This window comes from Diadema antillarum, unplaced genomic scaffold (genome assembly GCF_040938485.1).
Source record: "Diadema antillarum isolate AM-2024a unplaced genomic scaffold, OU_Dant_1.0 seq00000563_RagTag, whole genome shotgun sequence".
NCBI classification, from domain to species: Eukaryota; Metazoa; Echinodermata; class Echinoidea; order Diadematoida; family Diadematidae; genus Diadema; species Diadema antillarum.
In genome coordinates, this window is record NW_027271502.1 from 3240855 (window position 1) to 3264487 (window position 23633).

Sequence of the window (23633 nt, forward strand, 5' to 3'; positions counted from 1 at the left end):
ACAAAGTTGAGATTGCTACAAATTCACCATGTGAAAATTGGTTACTAAGTAAGTGAATGGAAGATCACTCCTGTTATTGGTGACATACACAACAGCAACAAAATGGTGTATGAAGTTCATTATTCAAACTGCATGATTATGTGTATGCAGGTTATTCAGTGATATGTGTAGCGGTTTTTTTTTTTCAAGCATATGCACATCAAGCTAAGAGAGAAGTTTGATATGTCCATACTTATGGTATATTGTTTCATGATACAAGTACAGTGTATTTTGTTCTGAACCTGCAGCATTTCTTATGACTTCGACTAGGTGTTGAAATGTTTGGCCATTTCGTACTCATAAGCATTTCAGGAAAGAGAATACATGCTTCATGATTTGTGACCAAGCAGAAAAAAAAGAAAAGAAAAGAAGGAATGTTGTGGTTGTAAAGTTTTGCGCGTATACGCACATGCTTGTTCCGAGCAGGTAGTGGGTCTATATTTAGACAGTTAGCCTACGCTCAAGAAAGGTTTTGATAAGGCTCACAAGTCTGAGCTTGTTTATGTGAAGAATCCACTCTAGTGTATGAACACACAACTGTACATTTTGATGTATTGTGTTTCGGAATATGTTTGTAACGACTGTTTGCAGTTTGACTGGAAAGTTCTTCCATAACTTCCCGTCTTAAGGGGGGAGATGTGATGCGCCTTGAACAAGGCTAATACCAATAAAGAGGTCCGCAGCAAGTTATCGCTCTCAGATCAAGATATGGCTTCCCAATCGTGGTCTTTTGCAACATTGTTGGGATGGTTTGGGTGCGATCTGCCAGGAATGGAGCGGAACATTTTGATTGTCATGATGGTGTGGTGATTGGGTTGAGTCGTGACAATTCTCAGACTAACTTTCAACTGGTCGGGAAATCCCCCTTTAATGCAAGGAATAAAATGTAGGGGGCGTGAGAAACTATAAGTGCTGACAGCTATAGGAACGATCGAAGGTTTTTGTCGCCGCTCGTGTAGTATTGAGATGATTTCCCTGTTGAGACTTGAGCGGAATTGCCATCAAACCTGTCCATCACTTTTACATGACGCACGAGCGGAAAACATTGCTAGCAAGCACTCCCCAAAATCGTTATGTACGTCAACTGACGTACAGAAACATACAACGCACACACACACACACACACACACACACGCACACACAGACACACTCACACACACCACTTTTTAATATTCTTTATTTGAATTTCATTCTAAATAACAGGCTCATTTTCACAATGAAAGCAATGTGAACAAAAATAAGGAGCTGTATTCTTCTCACCTGTGCTGCTGAATCACATTCCTTTTTTTAAATATATTATGATATATATATATATATATATATATATATATATATATATTTCTAAATTATTCCATGCATACAATACTGTTATAAAATTCTGCATAAATCTCAAGAAAGCTATCTTGATCAACTTAATCAGGCCAATCAATATCTGTTTCATTACACAGACACTTGTGCTGTTGAATCACATTTTTTTTTGTGAACGTACTTTTATGCAAATTATTTCTTAGTTAAGTAAATTTCTCCATTTAATCTTAGAAAGAGCTAGCTATCCTGATCAACTTGACGAAATTAATCAATATCTCCTTCATTACATAAACCGCTCACTTCAGAATACAGCATTTCACCAAAATTTGCAGTTATAACGAAATTCATTTTTTTAACCTATCACCCTAGTCTCCATATCGGATTTTGTTAAATATACAAAGAGAATAATCTCATGTTCGTATTCTAAAAACAAACCTTATTCCTTATTCATACACACACTTAACACACACACGCACACGCACACACACGCAAACATGCACACACATTCACAAATCTATTCTACACGAACACGTCCATTATCTGTCCTCTCTGTTTTCTCTCTCTCTTCCACTCTACCTCAGTCTCTCTTGATATAATGATATGATCTACCCTTCTTTATTCTATTCTTCTCTTTCTTTTCTCTCCTAATTCCCCTTCTCTCTTTCCTCACCAAATTTCTTTATTTTCTTCCACCTCCGTAATTTTATGTCTGTCTGTCTGTCTGTCTGTCTGTCTGTTCGTCTCTTCCTCCCTATCTTTAAGATATTTCTTATTTCCTTTTACCTCCGGCTGTCTGGGTCTTTACCTTTCTTTTTCCCCTATCTCTTTCGGCAAGGAGAATCAAACCCTTATAATAGAACGGGCGTTACTCGAAGTGGGTCAGCTTCTTGTTGCCCTTCGAGGAGCGATAATTCGCTTCATCTTTGCGCTCCAGCAATAATTCTTCCCTCTCGCACGAGTTGACGCCCCATGGCATGAAAAAAAAAGAAATGTGCCGTCTTTACCCAGGATTGGGGAAGCAAGTGTTGGAGAAGCAGCTCCAGAGGATAATCAACCGCATTTCAGGTTTCGGAAAGGACACATGATCACAGAAAAGAAAAGGAAGAAGAATGTGTTCGCCAATCTTCACGCATACTTGAACCCAGACGTATAGTTAGGCAAAAATCATTGCTCCATGCTAGTTTAAAAGATACGACACCCCTTACCCCATCCTCCACCCTCCCCCCCCCCCCCCCCCTCAAAAAAAAGGAAGAAGTTTCGATAAGATTACGATGCAACGTGCGGGGAGTATACAACTAGCATCCTGGCCATGAACATTTCTAATGTCTCCTGTCCGCTACAGCCTGTGGCTACCCATTACTTCATACACTCGTCTTCATGTAGAACAATAAAAACTTCGTTCTTGTATTTTTCTTAGTTTGATTCACGTTAGGACATAATTATTGTACTCTTTCCAGGTTCTCTTTTCCTGCTAGTGCTTTGAACACACCGAAGCCCTCTGTATATCAGCCAACAAAGAGATATAACGGAAGTAATTCTAGTTGAATTAAAAAAAAAAAAGATCACAGCCACTCCTGAAATAAGTTCGTTCTAGTGTGACACACAACTGATTGGGATAACGAACGGGACTCTAGGAGCCGGATTTTCACTTTCATAATGATTTTTTCGGACCGTTACTTGAATCGTATCTCCAGGAATAGGGAAGTTGATTGGGAGATTTTCTGTATGACAGCATCACGGCAACAAGAAAAAGACGAAAAAGGTCGGAAGATTTTGCTTATGATAATAATCACCGCAACGCTGGAGATAAGTCTAAACACCAGTGTAATCAGTGAAAGAATAAAAGAAATAGACCACAAAGTAAAAAGAAAAAAAGAAAGAAGAATAACACAATTTCTATGGCAGTGATGTTTATGCATGGTTGACATGTTACCAGTTGATTTTGATGTCTATAGGTATACTGGCTTTTGTGTATCCATTGTGAGGTCTGCTGTAAGCATGGTAAGACTGGTTGCTGACTGCTCGACAAGTCAAACTAAAATGAGCCATTATGCTGAGAAGTCCATCAATGCAGGGTTGCTGATGGCTTTCCACCAAACAACATGTGATCCCTCTGAAATTATTTACGATATACGAGAGTCACACTTACGAGAGTCACACTATGGGATACTCTCATGGGGAAACACTTTTTCTACTTATACAGAAAGAATATCATTATTACAGAAAAAAGCTATTCGTATCATTTGTCACGAATCGTGGAGAAGTCATACTAATAATTTATTTCATGAAAATAATATTTTGAAAATTTATGATCTTTATCGTTTGCAATTAGGACAATTCATGTATAAACTCACCAACCATTCTCTCCCCCTTGTGTTTGATTCCATGTTTTTTAAAGAATGAAACTGTTCATGTATATCCAACCCGTCAATCCCATGAATATCAATTGCCTTTGACTAGGACGGTTTTTGCTAAATCCTTATTCTCCTTTTCCGGACCAAAATTCAGGAATTCTCTTGATAATAACATAAAAGAAGCCTTAAGTTTTAATACATTTTCTTTAAAGTTAAAGAAATATTTAAAAACTTCGTATGCAGCATAATGATTCATTCTTTTTTTTAATATTTGTGATTCTCCAAACTGTTGTTCCTCGGTAATCTCACTACACTTTGTTTATCAGTGAGCCCGTGCTTCTGTGCCTCCAGTGCCCTGGTTATGACCCATCGTTTCCTTCTCCTCTCTCCCTCCCCCCCCCCCCTCTTGTCCACCTCGGGACTTACTACCTTCCTCACTGTCTCTCTATCCTCTCATCTATCTTTCCTTACAAGAGAGCCGCCTTGTGTTTGTCAATGTGCGTTGGTATGTGTGCATGTATGTGTGTATTACTCTGTCTTTTTTTTTACTACCACTTAGAGAAATTGTTGTTGTTATTGTTTTTGCTACTATATGTTTTTTTTTTTGTACGAGGGGACTGCATTCTACAAGCTCTGCTTTTTAGCAGTCCCCTCCATTTCCAGCAATATTGTTTATGCATTTACCACAGTGACATGAGTTATTTTTTGTATCTCTGTTGGAAATTTACCTGTATTTGTTTTACAATGTTATATCTGTTCATCGCATTGTGGTACTGATTTTCTGACATCTGTGTATACGAATGTTTCATTGTTCTTTCAATTGTTTTGTTTGTTGGAAATGAAATAAGTGAACTTGAACTTGAACACTTCAACAGTATAACCAAGGAGGTTCGAGAAATGGAGTCACAACAGTCTTATTCGCTTTGATCCCATGCTCGAAGCCGCCACTCAAAAATATTTGAAGTATGTGTCAAACTGGATCTGCCGCTCAGATGCGAAGACAATTGACTCGTGTCTCATTGCATAATCACCAGCCACTTTCCAAGGAAGATATGTCTTTGTGATGGTGATTATACTTTTCGCTATCCCTACTTACAAACGATGGGCGGTAGACAATGGTAAAGGCACGGGGCTGCGCGAATAGAAATTGCTCAAATATTGCTGAAATAGATATCAAAATTACTCGAATGTACGTAATTGTGCGCTAATCTGACATATTAATTTATAAAGAACTATACTTGAAGATGATACCATATTAGTTTCATTTTGCGGAAATGAGGAGAAAAGTGATAAAACCGGCTTTCCATGAGGGTAAAATTTCAAACACTTTCACAAAATACAGCTCAGATTTACACTTTTGCACATATTTTCGGACGGAATTGACTTTTGTCTTATATGCTTTATCATTAGGCGAAATTTCATTGCATTTGATATATAAACGAGCAGCATATACCCGATATTATGTTAGCGTTAAAAATGAATCTTCAGATCGCTCAGAAAGATGGCGGCTTCAAGCATCGAACATCAAAGGCACAAATGCACCTGTGGAATTATTTTGTCCATCCATAGAAAACTGACAGCTGATTGAATAATTATAGTCAGTTGTAACTCCATCTCTCGAACCTCCTTGGTATAACGCCATTCTTGTCAGCCTTATCCTCCTGTCGATGATGTTCTTCTTTGAGCAAGGTAGCTGTACATACCTCTCGCTAGCCACTTGTGGTGCTAATCATCTTAGTGCGACTACGTAAAGATAAATTGTCACCCCCGGGCACGTAGAACGGCTGGGTTGGTATAACTGATACCCACTTATGGCCATATTTTTGGCTTCATAATCAAGTGAGTTCAAGCTCGTGATTGCATTTCATTACGACACTGCCCATAGCTGCGGACTGCCCCCTTTATTTCCATAACTATGAGCCTATTCACTTGTGGGATTTATTGATGATGACGGTCTAGATAATCTTGTAAAGGAATTAATAAAAAATCTTAGAAATACTCTAAGACTATAAACCTTTTTTCATTAGCTACATCGTAACTAAAAATGCGCATTATACGTGCGCACAGTCACCATGGATGAATTGGATTGTGCGTAAACACTGGTAAATGAAGTTATAAAACAATGCATGCGCCTACATGTTTATTATCTATAATATATTGGAGAGAGAATGGCGAAAAGGAAACATCTTTTTTTTTTATAAAAGTGAAGTTGACTTTTCTTTTCGGGTGCTGTTCGTTATTCCGAAGGTTCGTTATTCCGAAGGTTCATTATTCCAAAGGTTCGTTAATTCGAAACACACAAATTCCCTATACCTAGAGGTTCGTTAATCCGAAAATGTAAAAGGGTTCGTTAATCCGAACAATTAGTGGCGTTATTCCGAAGGTTCGTTATTACGAAAGTTCGTTAATCCGAAAATGAAATAGGGTTTGCTATTCCGAAGGCTCGTTCATCCAAAAGTGAAATAGGGTTCGTGACTCCGAAGGTTTGTTAATCCGAAAAGGAAATAGGGTTCGTTATTCCGAAGGTTCGTTGATCCGAAGTGATGTAGGGTCCGTAACGAACCTTCGGAACAACGAGCTTTGTTTCATTTCCGGATTAACGAACCTTCGGAATAACGAACCTCATTTCATTTTCGGATTAATGAACCTTTGGAATAAGAAAACTCATCACATTTTCGGATTAACGAACCTTCGGAATAACGAATCTTCGGAATAACGAACCTTCGGAATAACGAACCTTCGGACTAAAGAACCTTCGGAATAACGAATCTTCGGAATAACGAGCTGTAACCATTTTTCCACCCCCCCCCAAAAAAAAAAAAGAAAGAAAGAAAATAAGTCATTCGTAAAATATAACTATAATTTTCTATTTCTTATCATTACTTAAAGATTTGAACTAGTCCTACTGCAGTTTGTCTTAAGCGATAATGGTTAAAGTAGGACGAATCTTCCGTTGTTGAACGCCTTATCAAAGTGAACTAAGAGATGATCACAACCGGCTGCAGTCCTGGATTGCTTTTCACCGTGTTTCATTGAAAGCGATATTACCTTTTGCTCCGCGAAAAAATGATTTTCTTCTTCTTAAATTTTTGAGAAATAATATTTCTTGCCTTTTCTTCACAACGGATGGAATATCTTAGTATAGTTGCATCTCAACTGAATCATTTTACGTCTGATATGACAAAGTGAGATGTGTGTCGAGTATTATCCCAGCTTAACTTTGCTATGTTGATTAAGTCTGCGGTCCTCTTGAAACATGCTTAGCAGGCACTTTAAGGAGGGGGACAGACACTTGGTTTTGATTAAAGGACACTTCAAGGAGCACCGCCAGCCCTCGCATTCTCTCTCTGTCCAGTAAAGGCTGCAATTAAGCCGAGTTAATCAAGTTCTTTCTCTTTCGGCAGGCTTTGTTCGCGATTTGTTTTACCAATCTGGGTTGCACGTATACGGCCCCTCGGGTAACCTTCCTCTCGTAAATCACGAAGTGATATCACCTTAACGCTAGCCGTGAAAGTTGGACAGATTTACATTCATGTAGCTATCTGTACGTGTGAATATTTGGGAATCCAGTCTTGGTTCGTCGAATTATAGCGTTAATTCAAAATGAATGCTGAATGTTAGTGCAGAGTTAAGCTCATGTATTTTCGCGACTACATCACTTTCCGGAGACGGCGATGTGGACGGGCATCCATCCACCCACCTGTGGCATTCAGAATGATTCTCTCGGACAATGTGAACAATCGACGCAAAGAGCAGGTAGTGGAAGGGCAATGCAGGGGTGTTGCCTTCCTCCCCCCCCCCCCCCCCTCTCTCTCTCTCTCTGCCATGCATTGGGTTATGCACGCGCAAAGTAGATAAACACAAAACACATATAATCATATACATATACATATACATCAATGATCATCCTGTTATGGAGGGTTTTGTAAGGTTTTAATACTGTTGTTAGAGTTCGATCTGTTTTAGTCACTTTGTATCTATACTTCTGTCTGCCCATACGTGGTTACATTTTCGTACTTTATTGACATTTGTTTTGACGGAAAAGCATTTAATTACAAGCTCGATTTTTTTTTAGCTTCCCCTCCATTTTCACCATTGCGCAGTAAATAGCATGTATACGTTTATTTATTTCTTCCTCGACTCATTGTGTTTGTATGATATTTCCACCTATTGAGAATATGTATTTTGATTTTTTTTTTCTCGTGATATGTTTGCACATTAAAGGGATTGTATAGTTCTGGTTGAGACCTAATTTCAGGTTTCTAATATTTTTGGTGAGATAATGAGAAACCTCGTATGAAATATGAAAGAGCATGTAATTCCATGAGGAATTCAAAGTTTACATGATGAAAATTGTTTTTGAAATGGCTGAGATATCCAAAACAGAGTGATTCTAATAAGTGTGGGACCCACACTTTATTACGATCGCTTTGTTTTACTTTGTTTTTGGATGTTTCAGTCATTCCAAACCCGACTTTCATCAAATAAACTTTGAATTCCTCTTAAGATAGTATGCTATGTATTATTTCATAAGTGTTTTCTTGGTATCTTGCAAAAAGTTAAAAGCCCAAGTTTCATCTCCACCAATACTGTACTATCCCTTTAACACTATCTGTTGAAACGAAACGAAACGACAAAATGCGACAGGTCCTACTAACAATAATTAGGAAGTGAGGAACGTGACTCGCCGGACAATGTCGCTATGATTTCATTATAAGAGTGTTAATTCGGCAAAGCTTCGTAAAACACCATACTCTCCGGCGCGAGAAGAAGGTGTGTCGGGTATGCTCTGCACATATAATTCGTCCACGCATCGCTTGTCCAGTATAGGACCACGCTACCGTCACATATTCGCGCCACTCCGTTTCAGCCCAGCTTCCACCGCACTCGATTGACTGCAAGCTGATATCTCTCTCAAAAACAACACTTATTATACCATCAACAACACTTGTCATACCATCTGAACTTAAAGGATGAACACGAAGACGCAACAAAAAAATTTCCTTATAAGACCTGGTTGATGTAAATCAATTGTTGTATTAGTAGTGTCTGTTCGATTGGATAACGGTTTTTCTTATGATAAGGAAGGATAGATTTAAAGAAATAAACGAAGAAAATCTACATTATATTACTGCAATTTTTTCTTTTATTTCAAATAGGATGGATAAGATAAGGTAGATTGTTTTAGATTCTGATTTGTTCTTTCATTTATTACTGAGAACAAAAAAAACCTTTGTTCGATTATTGCTTTTGTCATCATAAGTACAGCTGTAAGGACCGTTGTCATTATTTTTACATTATGATTTGTGTTATAGTTCTTATTTTTGCACGTCGGCTAGAAAATAACTGATATATCTCAGTCAATTCTATTGAATGATGTGTATCCTGATCAGATCAGAAACATTCCACTGGACAGAGTGTTATGAGGATAGCGTTCCATCTTCCATTATCTCTACGTTTAAACATTATACTGAATTACCATTATTACAATACTGTGAGGAAAAACATGAATTTATTCTAATAATTTACTCCACAAAAACGATATATATTTTTCAATTTTACTATCTGTTGTTTTCTTCTTTCCACTTTTTTTCCATTGTTATCTGCCTTGCGTGCAAAAATTATGAGGTTTAGTTATTTGGTTTGTGTGTGTTGTTGTTGTTGTTGCTGTTGTTTTGCAAATCGGAGGTTTTTCATTTGTGAAAAGGTTTTATCTTGTTTCATTCGGTGTCATCACACTTTTCTCTCAGGCTTCATTTCATTTCTATTTTTCTTCCGCTCAGACCAAGTTTGGTTGATCGCAATTGCTTAGAAACATTCTTTTATTGATATAATCATTGGTGAAGTATTTATGCTCTTTACGTAAATAAGTTTGAATTTAAAGTCACACACTCATATGAACAAATGCATGAATTCCCTCCTATTTTCTTCGCTCTGTTAGTATTTAGAGCTTCTCAGAAGCACAGCAAAATGTCACATGCTCGAAACGTGGCGAGTTAAACGACATCAATTTGGTAAAAACAGCCTGAAGTTGTACTTGGCGCCTGACTCAAATATTGACGGAGCGAAATTGCAGAAACCTCCTTCGTATTTATATTTGCAGGGGTACATGACTGTGCATCTCTAAGGATTGCATCGATGGAATTAAAAAAAAAAATATGTGGGATTTTTAAACCTTTTTCCGCAAAAAGTGGGATGTTGTTTATCCCTGCTAGGCATTCGTGTTTTGTCCGGTTCTGGATTGTCTGTTTTAAGCTTGTCTAAATAAACGCTTTTAACCAATACCACAGAACTTACCACTTACATTAACTGGAAATTTAGAAGAAGACTTATTACGGAGCCAATTCTGTAAGCATACAAGTACTACGGAAGAAAAGACAATAGTTCAATGCAGAAGACATAAGAGCCTAATGGGTATAAATTGGCAATTCTAAGAAAAAAAGATATGAAAGCGTTCAAAAAGAATGAAAAAGGATTGACGAATACAGCACCACCACCCCTCTAATCAGAAAGACTATAGGTTAGGAAGACACGTCAGACAACCGCAATAATGTTGCTTTTTGTGAAAAGTAGTACACAACACAGTCACGTGTATGGATTATAAACTGTTAGTAATTCCTACAAACAAGTGATACGGAACTGGATAAAGTCTGTCAATTTCGTTGTTGTTGTTTGCCAATATGTTCTTTCTCGTGTTGTGAATGTTATCTTTTGTTCTGTTGTTGTGTCGTTTTCTATGCTGTAAACTGATGTACGGACTCACTGAAAAACAGACGTGAGGCGGATGGTGCTTTTAAATTGTATTGAAATATTTAATAAAACAAACAAACAAGTCTGTAGAGCCTCTAGAAAGTTCTGAAGACACAAACAGAATTACGAGCAAGAAGGGATTGTCTTCGACGGTTGTATGATTTAAGAATGCTTCATAAATGAATTTATACATAAATATATTCTTCTTTGATATCTTTACATCTTTGACGTAATGATGTTTCTATGAATATCCTCAAACAGCATTGCCGTATGAATTTTTATCATAATAACTATTGTTATAATTATTATCATTATCTGAATAAACATTGTTTTCATCATCACTATAAAGAATCTTTTGAAAATACGTCCTCAAAAACAAAAACATAACATACTTATCTATGAGTACTATATAGGCCTAGATTTGGCAAATTGTAAACTAGTGTCTAAAAGACATAAATAGGGAAAAGCCAGCTTTTTAAAAAGGGTTCTTAACACATTTGACAGGTCAGCGAGAGTGAAACATTCTCGCTCTTAAACTCACTTCTTCGGCATGATTGCAAATGCCGAGTAGTGACATTTAGTGCCCGGCTTCATGGATGTGATTAAGCGCAACATACCACAAAAGTATATATAACTTTGTATCCGTCTTTTGGAGGAAAATTAAAAAAAAACACATTTCCAATGCGACTTTGCGCTGAGATAATCCGTGCACTCCCACGAGTATAAAACTAGGCCACCAAAATCTTGGAAACAAGAATAGGTCACTAATCTCCCTTTTCTTCATCTGTGCGCAATCGTCTCTTTCGTTTTCTGTTCTTCGTCCGAGGTGTAATAACTCCCTTCTCCTTCCCCATTACGCAAAAGGCGATTAGACTAAATTATCATCAGTCTCCCAACAACCGTAAAGGAAATTTCAATAGAAAGCAAACGAAAAACAAACGAAATAAACAAACTTGAAAAAGTGTCGTATCTAAAATTGTGTGTATGCGCAGAGTTCGTTTATTCATCTTAAAGCCTTCAATCAAATTAGAATGAAAATCAGCTACTATGGATAAAATCCAAATCTAGACTTCGACAATAAATTGTCAAAGTATAAAGTCTAAGAGCGCAAGATTACTTATGATGCCCCTTTCCACCGCCCTCCCCCCCCCCCCCCCCCCCACCGGTTGGCGGTCGAACTTGACAGACAACCGTATCTCGTGTAAAGATGTCTGCGCTTAGAAGCTGCTGTCAGACCTGCAGACGCTTAGGGATCAATGGAGTCTTAAGCTGGTCCGTGCTTAGAATGAGCATATATCAGGCCAATATCCGCTCCATCTGTGGAAGAGCATTAAAAATCTCGTGTATAACGTGCATCGATGCACTTTGCCATGGCCGATGGTTATCGATATGTAGGGCAAAAAAAAAATGAAAAGTGAAACTAGATTCTTCAATGCACGGGCAGAGTGGAATGTGGCAGACATTGGAAATCCATTTGTTTGTTTGTTTGTTTGTTTGTTTGTTTGTCTGTCTGTCTGTTTGTTGTTGTTTTTTTTTTTTGCGGCTGTCTGTCTGTCTGCTAACTATTTTCTTCATTTGAGATGTCCCTAATTAGCGTAGCTTGCTCAAGCTCCGTGTAGTGGCGCTCCTTACGATATATTTACTCTGTTATGGCTTCAGTATACCAGGTGTGGGGATGTGCTGACCTATTATATTGAAGGCAAGGACCATGTGTTTGAAGCTCCCTGATTGGAGGCCAGCAATCACCGTAGGGACTACTAATTGTAGAGGTGATTAACGGGCACCTCGACTGTGGCTTCCCTTCCGTACCTAACTTCAATATTGTGAAGGAAAATTGGATTGCGTGATGCGTTATCATCAGAAACAACTGAACGCGTTTTTGTGCAGCATATACACAGTCTAAAAAGGAAAGAACTGCATTCTTCTTTATACAATCTATGCAAATCTATAATCCATACATTCTCATCTTGTGTTCGGCAGTGTGTAGACCGTTCGATAAATCGTAATATTTTAGAAATATGAAATCATTACAAATCATGGGCGTTATATTACTTGAATTGTTTTTTAACGTATGAAATTATGAAAATTCGCACAATTATTTATATCGACGCTATTTCAAGACAGATAACTCCAGACATCATCAAATCTTTTACCCAAGACTCATTTTGCAATACAATTACATTTTGATAAAGGGCAAATTTTCGACTATATTGGACATTCCTGACATTTGTGGCTTCCCATGGATATATACTTCTGGTAATGCCATTCTTCTGTGTCACAATACGAAAATAGTTAAAGATGACAGAAATATTACGTCCATTGATTCAGTATGATATATATACAATATAGATAGATAGATAGATAGATAGATAGATAGATAGATAGATAAACAGGTAGATAGATAGATAGATAGGCATATAGATAGATAGGTAGATAGATAGATAGGGAGATAGATAGATAGATAGTAGATAGATAGGAAGATAGATAGATAGATAGATAGATAGATAGATAGATAGGTAGGTAGGTAGATAGATAGATAGATAGATAGATAGATAGGCAGATAGATAGGTAGATAGAAAGGCAGATAGATAGATAGATAGGCAGATAAATAGGTAGATAGATGGATAGATAGATAGGTAAGTATATAGATAGAGAGATAGATATATAGATAGATAGATAGACAAATAAATGAATAAATTAGTAGAAAGATAATTAGATAGATAGGTAGATATAATCTCAAAACATATAGATGTTGATGTCACAGCCATGGCACACGCCCAAAAAGGAAGGCGCATTCGTGTCCTCCTATGATTGTATCCTTGTCCTTTTTTGTCGTTTAATTGAACGTGACTTCTATACCTCCTTTTACGTGTTTTCGGAGGCCATGACCGTGACTCCCGCAAAGTCTTAAAAAAGGAGCGAAAGTTAACACAGCAGGAAGGGAGAGCAAAAAGAAGAGGAGAAGGAAGAGGAGGAGGAGGAGGAGGAAGAGGAAGAGGAAGTAGAAGGGAAACTCGTAGGAGGAGGAGGAGAGGGGGAGGTGAATGATCTCTGTCAAACTTCAGTGGTTCTCTTTGTCACGTGTTTGTTTTCACTGGAGTATGGATGGATGGAATAGATTTCCAGCTTTCAGCCTTTGTATCCGGTATTTTCCAGTCGAGAATGATATTTTTTTTTCCTTTTCTCTCTTTTTTTTTGGAGGAGGAATTGATATACGACATTTGCGACGAATTGCAAGTCACTGAGAGCACATCGGTCGCGACTGAGAAAGTACAGGTGATGTCAAGATAGTACACATGATTACTTTTACGCCATATGTCGCGTTTTCTGATATCTACGTAAAAAAAAAGAGAATTAAGTTGTCTTTCGTCTTCTCCACAGCCCCTCCCTTCCCTCCTCCTCCCCCTCTCCGCGTCAAACAATCATCATGAAACCAAACAGAAATTTCATCTTCTGCTGTTTAGATGTTGAGCTACTGCAGGGGGCGAAGTGTTTGCTTCTGCGATTGTATTTAGAGAGCAACTCCCATTGCCTGTTTGGTAAAGCTCAGCTAAGACTGCATGCGCCCACAGAATCTAAACTTCTCTCCCTTTTTTTCTTGCACTCTGGTAACATTTTTTTTTTTCTGGGGCAATTGATGTGAAGAATTACTCGCCCGATTCGATGGAGCTCAAATCAAATGATACAGAATTTGTGCTGTAATTTGACCGATCTTGTTACCCTATCTGTTCCGTTCGGAAATGTATTACTCCTTGTTAGTCTTTGCTTCCCTCGTTTTTTTCCCTATCTCAGTATAGTGTCGCCAGATATTGGCAGTACAATTAAGTTCAAACAAGCTTCAAATGGCTTGACTGATGCCACGAAGACACTATCGGATGAAGCAGTAAACCAGCTTCTTTCGAGTTTCGTTTCGCGTATTCGACCATCCGTTGCGCCAGTGCTTGACAATCGCTCTCTTTAGTTTATGTCGCAATTTAAGAGCCATGTTTTCGCAGTTGCGCCGGTCAATATTTAACCATTACTCTCCCACAGACGTCAAATTATATAGAGTCTTGTTATTGGATTCTTAACCTTTATTCACCTTTAATGATATCAAACATTTATCAAATTTCTTTTCGTTGTTATCGATTTGATAATTTTGGGTATTAATTTCTTTATGACACAAAATCTCAATTTGTTAAATTCTTCTTCTTTTTTTTTACTGATATCAATTTTATTTTCTCTCGAAATGCTTCAAGATTTTTCGATCTGTCTCGTTTCAATGATAATACTCAGTGCAGATTGGTGGTAGCTATCTTAAACCCTAACAAGGTTTTGATGATTAGTTTAATAGTAACTTGGATGCAGTGCCATCGTTCCTTCACATTACGAAAGGCGCCAAACGCAAAAGGCATACTTCTTCTCTCTCCCTTTCTCTACCTCTCTGTCTGTCTGTCTGTCTGTCTCTCTGTCTGTCTGTCTGTCTCTCTCTCTCTCTTTCTCTCTTGCTCTTCACGAGCATAGTACTCTGGTTCAAGACAGATGGGTAGTGGAGGGAAATAATCTTGATTTCTTGTATGTGTTTATTTATTTATTATTATTATTTTTTTTTAGCAAGACGCTACTTGGGGATTTAAGTTCGGTGCTGGCGCTGGTGTTATCCCCCAAAGAATTGCCTGAAGTCGAGCTCCAGCACCGATTAATGCAACCAATACCGATCACAATTATCGACCCCCAACACAATAGTGTTATCTTCACACCAGCGCCAAGTGCAGAAAATGATAGACGAAAACGAGTTATTGCGCTTAGTTCCAGTCAAATGTGGAGAAAAAAAAATTACAGTCATAACTACTTTGTATTCGAAAGTTGGTGTGGGAAAATAATCACAATACCGAAAATTACTTCACATCTCCAAAAGACAACGATCCTAATTTTGCTCCCAGACGAATATTCATGTGGCCAAAGTCTACAGTGCTCGTGTACTTTCCACTAGTGACGAATATGTTGTGATTTGGGACAACGTCTATCCTTGAATGACAATTTGATAAGTCTCAGGGACTAGTGTTAGCCAACAGGGAAAAAAACCACTTAAATCGCCAACAATAACAGTAGAGCTCGGGTCAACAGACGACATTCAACACCAGGCCCAACACTAGCTTTGATCAGATCCACGTCTTCATTTTGAGGTCAATCTGCTAACACCGACTGATTTCAAGTTCGGTATTATCAATAGTGCTATAGTGTTGAGAGAGCACTAACACCAGCATCAGCACAGAACTTGGAATCACCCACTATGATATGTCTTTAATACTTTATGAATTAAATTTCTTGATAAATCATGCTTGATAAACTAGAAATGCCAAGGAATTTTTGCTTCATCTAAAATATCTACATTTCTTTTCATTAAATCTCTTTAATGATTATTCATTCAGTTATAATCTCATTCTATAGTTCCCCTCTGACACATCATTTTGATTCGAGATGTGGAGATGAAAAGGATACTATGTAAGCAACGGATAGCGACGGATATATTCAAATCAAGATATCCTGGGTAGTGTAGGTATGTGTGTGGATGGGTATTTGTGTCAGGTCGTTTTGTTTGCGTGATTATGAATGATGTATTCTTCTGAGTGTTTGGCTGCTTGACTAAAAAGAAAAATCTAAGTTTGCCTCTGTTTGTTCTATTCTGTGTGTATTTTTGTCTATCTTTGCAGAATGCATGCGAGCAACGAATGTTAAAAATGATAGGCAAACTATTCTTTGGATGTGTTTTTATTACTCTTTGCATAATAAGACAGTAATCTAAATTTGAATGATATGCTACAGATGACAATTGCTAATCGGTATTCTGTCAAAGTTCTGTTTTATTACATAGCCTATCTCGATTATTCATGTTGTCCCTTCGTCAATAAATGAAGAGGTTTTTTGAGCCCTTTGTGAGCCCACACACCAACCTATAACAAGCCCAAGTTGTTTCACAGACAGAGATTAAAATCTTTCCGAAAATACTCTCGGGAAATACCATAGACAAATTGACTCCGGTGAGACTAAGTTGCATGCCCGGCACAGAAGGAAAATTAATGCAAAAGGATCACGTGACTGTTTATCTGGACATCCCTATTAACCTTTAGACAAGGCACGCGTGCTGTCGCTGCGATTAGCCAGCGCAGCAATGTATGGGTTTATAAACGCTATGACCTTTGTTACAGCATGTTGTGATAATTGATGAATATGAAAGTACGTCATAATAATATATAATCACCTGGTTGGAAGAAAAAACATAACAAGTACCCCACGCTATCATAAATATGAGAAATGACTTTTAATTCGTTGTCCACGGTTACCAGTAATGATGCTTATTAATTGTGTAAGAGTTAACATTTCCAAGAGACAGTGATGTTATGGTGGACAGAAAATTACTTTAATGATGAAACATATAAGACATTAATTCTCATATTTCCAAACTGACGGATCTTTGCCGAACATTTCATGCACTACCTGCTTTGCTGTTTAAAGTCAGCTGTATGACATGACAGCGTTTTTCTTTTTCAAATGCCCGGGTGCCCTTTGCAAAACGACAAAAGACCAAATAAAACGAAACATCGAAATTGTTTGCTTTTTTTTTTTGCTTGTTGCTGCGTGTTTGAAGTGGACTGCGTGTATTTAAACTATGGAAAATGACCATAAATTTTTGTTGAAAGTGAAACGAAGCCTCATTGATTTTTAATTTTGTTCTTGTGAATCATGTATGCAAGCTGACATATTAATATTTAAAAAATCATCTAGGATCCTACAAGTCTTCGTATTGGCGATCGGCATGTTGTAGAAATTGGTTGCACAGCGGACAAACCGTTGTCACTCAACACAAGACTAAATAGATATGAGTCAACAAAACGTTCACTCGTAAGATATGTTTTAACGTATATCATGGACTATAAGTTAATCCATTGCAAATGCTGTAACTGGATATGCATATAACCAGTTTTCTTCGATAAAGATGTGACTCAATATCGCGCACCGAAATGCAGATAAAATAGTATGTCTCTTTATCTTCTGTATCAAGCGAAAGAGCGGGATGAAATAACATTCTAATCATCAACATGTATATGCGAGTACGTTGACTCAAGGAGTTCACAAGATTGAGGTTGCATAGAGGTTGGGACCATAATGTACGCGAATGTGGCCTCAATTATAAAAATTACGAATACAAAATTGAGTCGCATCATCACCCACTACGTTAGTTGCTGATCTCTCTTGGCCATGAAGACTGAGCGACTTCACTTCCAAGGAAGCGCCGAGTAATGCAGTGGCGCTTTACCAAAAAAAAAAAAAAAAAGTGAGGATCGTTAGTGGGGGGAGCACGTGACCACCTCGAACGTCACATTTTGCGGGGCTTTTATAACGCGACGACCAATGGTGGCTTCCAGCACAGTTGTCCGAGCGAGTCGAGCTCGATGTTCGTGATGCGATTGCGACCAACATAGCGAAAGTTATCAAACGGATATAAAGTCTCGTCGGACGCACGCATATGAATGCCAACGCACACGGAGCAGCGAATGATCCAGGGTTTTGTTCTTTCTAGTGATTACAGTAAGTTAGAAACTAAGGCGTTAGCGACATAAGGAAAACAAATAAAATATGATGCGAGCGACATTGGTGAGCTCTGCTGTGAGTGACTCCACTCTCCTCCATGAGGACTATGAAACTCGGCTAAATGACACCGTTTCCGAAGGGCTTTCAACTCCTACCACTGCCGCAATGAACTTCACTGTGGTGGAATTCTACATCCTGTCGACCTTCCCCTCGTCGACCGCGCTCCCGAAGACGCCCACATTCGAATTGGCCTATCTCATACGAATCATCACCCTCTCGACCATCCTCGCGTTGTCCGTGCCTCTCAACTTCATCGTCCTCTGGACAGTATGGCGACAGCGGCGACGAAAGTCTCGCGTCAACCTACTCGTGCTGCATTTGACTGTCGCCGACCTCCTCATCACCTTCGTGAACATTTCCACCGACGTGATCTGGTTCTGCACGGTGGCCTGGCTGGCGGGGAATACGATGTGCAAGTTGATCATGTTTACGCAAACCTTCGCCATGTACGCCTCCTCCTTCGTTCTCATCGTCATCAGCATCGACCGCTACGCGGCCATCGTTCACCCGCTAAGCGTTCGCGAGGCGGACCGGAGATGTAAAATCATGCTCAGGGTAGCGTGGACCTCGGCAGCTGTGTGCAGTATTCCTCAGGTAATTGTCGCATATCTGTTTTCAGAAAACATCTTTCATTAATCCTGATAGTTGTATGATGCGATGTTATGTATACCTTTAATTTCATCTCAATTCTTAATTTTGTATCCGTATCAGCAAAGGAAACCCCCCATAACAAAACAAAAAAGTTTGCAAGAATAGATATCAGACCGAATCTTCTTTTCCCGTGGTCTAGCTGGAACACTTGCTTTTGTTACTATTTTTTTTAACAGTGCATGAGTTTTGATAGTTACTTGTTTTAAGGCTGCTGAAGCCCAATTGGTATAGTATCGATAATGGAATCAGCTATCACATCTTGACACATGATGAACTCTTTTAATGTGCTCACTATGTGAATCACTTGATAGCAATCATGTATGTTTGGTTAGATAGCCTTCCCTTTTTCGTGTGATATCAAGAAATGGGCAACCACCACATATTTGGGGAAACCCCACGAATGTCACATCATTTAACAAAAATATCACAATACTATGAAAAACTGAAGATAAATGTTTGAATATTAATTATTTGTGATGATCAAATTACAAATATTAACTACAATATTCTTCTTCTCCTCTTGGTTAAAAACAATCTGAATACACACTATAAACTTTGTGATTGTCTATACATAGCCATAATACAGATCCATTACACCAACGTCGTGTTTTTGTTCGTTACCAATGTTGTGTGAAAAGATAATGCGTTGCTGAGATGTATACACAGGTATACTATTAAGTAACAAGGAACAATTTTCAGCTCTCCCTCTCTCTCCCTCTCCTTCCCTATCCATCCATCCATCCATCTATCTATCTATCTATCTATCTGTCTATATCTATCCATCTATCTATCTACTTATCATCAATCTATCTATCTCTCTATCTATCTATCAATCTATCTATCTATCTATCTATAGCCTGCCTCTATCTGTCTATCTATCTATCTATCTTTCTATCTATCTATCTATCTATCTATCTATCTATCTATCTATCTATCTATCTATCTATCTATCTATCTATCTATAGCCTGCCTCTATCTGTCTATCTATCTATCTTTCTATCTATCTATCTATCTATCTATCTATCTATCCATCTATCTATCTACAGCCTGCCTCTATCTATCTATCTATCCATCTATCTATAGCCTGCCTCTATCATACACGCACACATACATACACAAACTCACACCAATCAGTTAAAGCGCTGTTCAAAGTAATTTTTAATACCTAGCGATGCCTAGTTCATCGCTTTGAATAAAGCAACCAAAAATCTTCAAAATGGAATAAATGAAAGAATGCTTTTATTTGTAACATCAAGCCTCTCCAGAATCTTGTCATGCTTGTCATGCCATCATATTGCTTTTTCCTTTTACTACTATAAAGCGCCATCAGTTGTGCATAGTTTTTAAACCTGCGCAGATTTGTTCTTGAAAGAAAAACAACAACAACACCACCTACTTTACACAAATTATAATTTGGACTCCTTTTGCGACGTCATAGTGACTTAGGATAAACACGTCACATTATGATTACAACTACCAAACAAGTAAAGAACACATAAAAATGACATCAATGAATTTGAACAAAATTATCAAGAAAGTTGCTTTGCGTTGTAAAGCGCAGACAAAAAATCAGATAGATTAAAACAAATGCTTGTAATGTTGCAATGACTCCCAACTCCAATCTGAGAAAATGTTGACTGTACAAGCTCTCTAGGCTAGGATTACAAGGACAAGCAGCGCAGCCTCCAATCGGTACGCATTTACAACATCATTAAAGGGGGCTTGAGGAAGTATGGGGGCCCCTAATTCCGAGCTCGCGGCGGCAGTTCGTCAGTTGCGAGGATCTCAAGTATTCGGCAAAGCACGTACTGGTCCCGCCGCAGAGAACGCCAGACTTCCTGTACAGGTTGAATGTCAGCATCCCCCCCCCCCCCCCCCGTGTTACGCTTTCTTACTGAATTATGGCTAGTGTTGAAGAAGAATGCCAAGTGTCCCAGCCATGCTACTCCTCAAGGGGGAACCAGCTCTTTTTCCACGCTGGAGAAAAGTATTGCTGAAAAGGTTGTTTTTTATCTTAATATTTCGTTTTGTTTTTATTTTTGTTTTCAATAGAGAGCATCGGGAGATACAATCAATACCTCCATGTGTGGGCGCACCCGCATTCCCGCATCTTTTTCTTTCGCGTGTCCTATTCTGCGGGCAGGGAGGTGGACCACCTCCCTGCTGCCGGTAAGATCAAAGGGAAAAAGCAAGGTTTCGTTCTGCTGATGAAAAATTCAAATTCAATTCCACATAAACATTCCACATTAACTTTATGATAATGGTAACAATGGGTTTTTTTTTTTTTTTTACACGGTGGTGTCAAAAAAAAATGTGAGAGATCGGTGCAAAATAAAAAAAGAAAATGACTTTTAAGAATACTGAACAACCTAAAACTGAATCTGAAACAAGCCTAAAAACAGCATGATTGCTAGTATCCGGCTTTTTTCTCTTTACGAGAATCAAGATTCATGAAAAGAGACCCTCTAGTTGTTTCATTAAAATGATGCCACCTTCTTCTTCACATCATCATTTTCTTACCTGGTTATGGCAGACACTTCTAGGTATTTGTGTTGCCTGGACAGTCAGTGATTTCGTTATAATCGAGGAGCACCATGCGATTGACACCGGTCGCATCCCCGGGAGATGAACTGCGTCTCAGATCTCAGCTCCGCTATTACTTTGTGATTTGATTTCCGTCGTTCTATGTCAATAGTTGATCGGCGCAAGACCTTACGCGTTCTGAAAACGCCATCTGTCACTGAATCTACCTGTTTTGTCCCCCATGTTTCCGCTTGGAACAAAAATAAAGATTATTCAAATGACGTGTTTTTACTCGTGTTTTTTAAAGTTGATGGTACATAACCGCAAGACCTCTTGGGGAATACACGGATTTTAATAAATGTAGAAAATCAGACAATGCTATGATCAACAAAATCAAACTCTAACATCCGCTTGACCCCTATGGCGCATTGCCAAGGTAACCGTGATCTTTGTAAGAAATAATTACTTGATAACAATGAATATGACACACCACAGTGAATGGACACAGTCATACGGAAAAAGTTGCCGAATGTCATTTTCCTGATGTCGATACTTTCGAGTTTTTCTGTCCATAAATTGTCAAAATGTTACACAATCTTTCTCATCCCTATAAATGGGTAAAAAGGTGAAAAAGTTTCAAAAAGTCTAAAATATGCCATTCTTGAAAATCTGCTGTTAAGGTTTGTTGCAGTCGAGATTATGACAAGTTATGCGATCAAACACAAATAGACAATTCAATACACTGTATCAAATGTTTCAGAAAAATAAAAACGTGCTCTAGAAATGTGGGCAGAATGTACTTATGATATCCGACTGTCGATTTTTTATGTGATACTTTATTTCGTTTTTTTCATCGCAATGATTCCTGAATGTTCTCAGTTCTGGTCAGATGTAAATGCGTTCCCTGTTCTTAACCTCTCAGCGACAGATACACCACGAAAATTCCTTTGCACGTCTTTAAGTCTGGTTCGTCATCCTTCTTGGGCGAGCCTCGCGCATTCATACCAGGGTCGATAACGACTTCCCATCCAAGCCTTACCTCACTCTTCATACCTCAGTGGTGTTCATCGCCTCCTCCTCCTCCTCCTTCTTCTCCTCTTCCTCCTCCTCCAAAGCCGTCTCGCATAACTCACGGGCGAGAGGAAGTGGAAAGTAAATGGGAAGGGGGTGTGGAGGGAAAGAATTGATGCAGGTTGCGAGAAATGATGCTATTAGGAGAAAGACGAGGAATCCGTAAGGCATTAGTAATGAGCGTAGAAAATGGCGGATTACGTATGCTGGATATGACACGTGTTGTTGTTTTTGCTGATGTAGCTTTTCGTGGAGGGGCGAGGTGCGTCAGGCAGCAGGGGGAATGGATTAGGTCCGCTGTGCAAAGTCCACAAGAGCCTAATCGTATACAACGGGCAAGTTGGAATAATTTGATCAAGTGACCCCGATGTTTGGCCAGCCGAACATTTCACTTTGAGCGCCTCAGCGAATTACAATTTACAAAAACTAGACAAGGTGACCGTCAGAATTCAAGCATTCATTAACGAAAGGACTCCGAACAGATCGATGTAGTCTTTTTTTTTTTTTTTGGCCAATTTGTACCAGCCTTACAAAGCGTGTGTTTAACCTGACTGTAATAGCCCAACTGTAGAGGCGCGTCTCTCCGCTGTGTTACATGCAGTCAGTTTTCTTTCGCAGACCACTGGAATCAGATGGTCTATCGTGAATAGGACAAGTTTCCTTTGACTGAGATTATCAGGAGAATGAATAGAATGCAATGTCGCTTTCGAAAGTGGATGGCGAATGTGAAAAATAGATGAGTGTTCCTTGTGGCAATAGCCTTAAAGTTCGTGTGTCACTTTTGCAACCCTAAAAATCCGATCCCTGTCATAAGCTTCTATATTTTAGAGGTATATAATCATTCTTTCTTTTTCTTTATTAGCCTTGCAGTTAAGATGCATTTTTTTTTTCTGTCTGAGCAGCTCTGAACCATCTGATTAGCCTATTTTGGAACTCTCTTAGGCAGGGCCATCTGAATTAGCAATTGTTTGCTTTTGAACAAAATATGCCCAAAAAAAAATCAGTCCTTTCCTCAAAATATTTAAACAGGGACCTTTTTTCAATGACAGAAGGGAACACAATACTCTCGAGATTTTCATGGAATTCATTCGGACCCTGAAAAAAAAATCCAACCGTTATTCACAGTAAAAACAAGGAGGGTATAATCCCGAGTGAGTGGGGTTAACTCTCTTTTAACTCTCAGATGTATGACTCAATATTTCATACACAATGTTGGGAGAAATTATTCCTCAACCTTCTTTTTTCCTTCCTTGAAGTTTGCAAAAAGAGAGTATGACTTTTCGGGTCATCGACCTTGCTTCTGTT

The 23633-nt window shown here is 38.6% G+C and overlaps 1 protein-coding gene across 1 annotated transcript in view; it reads left to right on the forward strand.

Annotated features, from left to right (window-relative positions):
• Positions 1 to 18068: 18068 nt before the first annotated feature.
• Positions 18069 to 23633, forward strand: part of LOC139735118 (adipokinetic hormone/corazonin-related peptide receptor variant I-like) — a 38775-nt gene continuing 33210 nt past the window's right edge. The window contains exon 1 of the mRNA XM_071645888.1: positions 18069 to 18677. Within this exon, the coding sequence (XP_071501989.1) occupies positions 18069 to 18677 (609 nt within the window). The remainder of the gene's footprint in view (positions 18678 to 23633) is intronic.